Source organism: Aythya ferina, assembly GCF_964211825.1.
Source record: "Aythya ferina genome assembly, chromosome: 3".
Lineage (NCBI taxonomy): Eukaryota > Metazoa > Chordata > Aves > Anseriformes > Anatidae > Aythya > Aythya ferina.
In genome coordinates, this window is record NC_140298.1 from 27,711,647 (window position 1) to 27,714,776 (window position 3,130).

The 3,130-nt window shown below is 52.1% G+C and overlaps 1 protein-coding gene across 1 annotated transcript; it reads left to right on the forward strand.

The window, feature by feature from the left end:
- Positions 1 to 249: 249 nt before the first annotated feature.
- Positions 250 to 2,209, forward strand: PIGM (phosphatidylinositol glycan anchor biosynthesis class M). The gene has a single exon (XM_084513561.1). The coding sequence runs from the start codon at positions 309 to 311 to the stop codon at positions 1,581 to 1,583; it is 1,275 nt and encodes a 424-aa protein (XP_084369687.1). The 5' UTR covers positions 250 to 308; the 3' UTR covers positions 1,584 to 2,209.
- The last annotated feature ends 921 nt before the right edge of the window (positions 2,210 to 3,130 follow it).

Consider the following 3,130-nt stretch of genomic DNA (forward strand, 5'->3'; position numbering starts at 1 on the left):
ACCCTGTACACAACACAGCCATTAGCAGAAAGTAAAGAGCTGACTTTATTTTCCCTTTGCCCTCTTTCCTAACTAACACTGGGTACGTTTCCCCCTGCCGCAGGGCTCCAGGCAGGCTGCCCCCTCCCAGCCCTCAGCGGCTGCCGCAGCCCCGCCCCGAGCAGAGCGGGCTCGCCCCGCCCCGGCCAGGGAGACGGCTTCAGCTCCACACCACGCACGCGCGGCTGCCCAACGGCCGCCAGGCAACGGTCGGCGCCGACCCCTGCCGCCGCGCACCGGCGGGAGCAGCGCGGCCCCCGAGCGCCGCCATGGCGGAGGGGCGGCGGGGGCCGGGGCTGGGGGCGGCGCTGTCGGCGGCGCTGCTGTGGCGGCTGGGCCTGGTGCTGTACGGCCTGTACCAGGACGGCGCCATGCGGCTGCGCTACACCGACGTCGACTACCGGGTGTTCACGGACGCGGCGCGGCTGGTGACCCAGGGGCGGTCGCCCTACGGGCGGGCCACCTACCGCTACACGCCGCTGCTGGCCTGGCTGCTGACGCCCAACGTGTACCTCGCCGAGGCCTTCGGGAAGCTGCTCTTCGTGGCCGGGGACCTGGCGGCCGCCGGCGTGGCCTACCGGGCGCTGCGGGGCCGGGGGGTGCCCGCCGGGCAGGCCTGCGGGTGCTGCGCTGCTGCCTGGCTCTTCAACCCGCTGCCCATGGCCGTGTCCAGCCGCGGCAACGCAGAGGCCCTGGTGGCGCTGCTGGTGCTGGCCACCCTGCAGCTGCTACAGGAGGGCAGCGTGGGGAAGGCTGCAGTGTGCTACGGGCTGGCCGTGCACCTGAAGATATACCCGCTGACATACGCGCTGCCCATCGCGCTGCACCTGCTGGGCAAGCGGTGCGGTGGGGAAAGGGTGGCAGCGGGTGCAGGGAGTGACAAACTAGCACAATTTATGACCATGGGGTGCCTCCGGCAGCTGGTGGTAAAGATGCTGAACCGTGACCTGCTGCTCTTTGGAACGGTCGCTGGAGCTGTGCTGGCCGCCTTGACCATGGCCTTTTATCACCTGTATGGCTGGGAGTTTTTGGAGCATGCCTACCTCTACCACCTGACCAGGAGGGATATCCGCCACAATTTCTCTCCCTATTTCTACATGTTGTACTTAACTGCAGAGAGCAAGTGGAGTTTTGCCTTGGGGCTTGCAGCTTTCCTGCCCCAGCTGCTCCTGCTTGCGGTGGTGTCCGTAGCTTTTTACAGAGACCTTGCCTTCTGTTGTTTCCTACACACTGCCATTTTTGTCAGTTTTAACAAAGTATGCACATCCCAGTATTTTGTCTGGTATCTCTGCCTCTTGCCCATCATAATGCCTAATATTAAGATGTCCTGGCATCGTGGTGTGCTGTTGCTCTTTCTGTGGTTTGTTGGACAAGGCCTGTGGCTTGCTCCTGCATACTTTCTAGAGTTTAGAGGTTATAACACTTTTTTACTTATATGGTTGGCTGGCTTGCTTTTCCTCTTTATCAATAGCTTCATACTTGTTCAAATTATTTCACATTATCAGGAAGAAACACAAGTTACCAAAAAACTCAAACAGCGGTAGTAAATAGGCCAGAATACAGAAACAGCATTGCCACCTTTAACAAGGCTTTTCAGACCACCAGCACTTTGTTAAACAAATACACATACATTGTACTAATGTGTGTGTTGTTTGTAAGCAATACTTTGTCAAGGCCCTGAGGGCACCAATGTGGCCCAGAGCCACAACTGTCTTGTCCCAGGTGGTGTCTGCAAGGGTGCTCATGCTGAATGGACCTTGAAACTGCACTGTGGCCTTGTCTCTAGCCATGTCTCGTGCTGCTGCTCCGGACTGGACTCGCTGGAAGGACCCTGGACCTGGTATATCGCAGTCTGCCACGTCTGGGGCTGTGGATGGACTCTGTTGCCTGCACCTTCTCCACCTGCTGTGTGCAGACACAGTGGAGCTGTGCCCTGGTCGGTGAGGGAATGCCATGTACTGGGGCACTCTCAGCTCCTGGCTTATACCTTCCCATGGAGTTTTTCTCTGTCCTTGTAGATGCCTGTGGCCTTTGGCTAGCGGAAGACAGAAAATGATAAAAGGATGTTTATAGTTTAGCAGTCTTGTGCATTCCAGTAAGTGGGTGGGGGGTTCTTGGTTTTCTTTTGCAAGGGTGAATCTATTTGAATAAAGAAATCACTTAATATGTACATGTACACTGGAGTTTTTGGTTTTCTTTCCACAGTAACATTTTAGCAATGTATTTTTTGTGGCCTGTACCCAGTCTTTCTTCAGTGAAGTAAGAAAAAAGTGGTTGTTTTGTATAATTCATTATCTCTTTGAAATTCTGAATTTATTTTAGAATTCAAAGTTGCTTACTCTCTCTTCACTCTGCTTCCCTTCCCCCCCCCCCCCCCCTTCAGTGTTTGAATTTTTGAACAGACTTAATCCCTTCTCTTGCCATTCAGAAAGAGCTCTCTAAATACCTGTCTTGGATGACAGAAACATACAAAGCAAAAATATGTGTGTTCTTGCTGCCACGATCTAAAAAAAATGCCACTGGTTGAAACTGCAGTTTATTGGCAGTTATGGTGGATGCTAACAGAAGCAAATGCAGAGTCAAAGTACAGCTAGAATGGCACCTGTGTCCCAAAAGCACTAGAGTTTATACCAAAGAGAAATTGAAAATACAGTTTCTCAGTAGTTCAATATCTCTGTTATTAAAAATTAATGAAAAAGGAAAGGAAAAGAGATGAGGAAGTAGAGCAGTTGCCAGAAGAAAAGGAAAGCTTTAAAATAACAAGCACCGCAACCTGTCAAAATGAGGTATTTATTCCCAGATGAGGTGGGAGAAGATGTGACTGGTAGTGAGAGGAGTTCAGAGCCGTTTTGGAACCAATACTTGCCTCAAGAATGTCCTATGAGAGGTCTGTAGCTTTTGACAGAGTAAGAAACTCGCCATGTGTTTTTTAAATAAAATCTTAAGTTTACATAGGCATATGCCAAATTTAAGAATTTTCATATTTGGCTCAGCTTTTCGTTATGTCCTACCTAACCCTACAGGAAAGAAATGAGTAGTGAGTCATGCAGAGCAGAGGCAAGGCAAAATAATCCCAGCCAGTCAGTGCAAT

Bases quoted from the DNA above. Each gene is read 5' to 3' on its own strand.
- PIGM (XM_084513561.1), top strand. From the start codon at position 309: ATGGCGGAGGGGCGGCGGGGGCCGGGGCTGGGGGCGGCGCTGTCGGCG.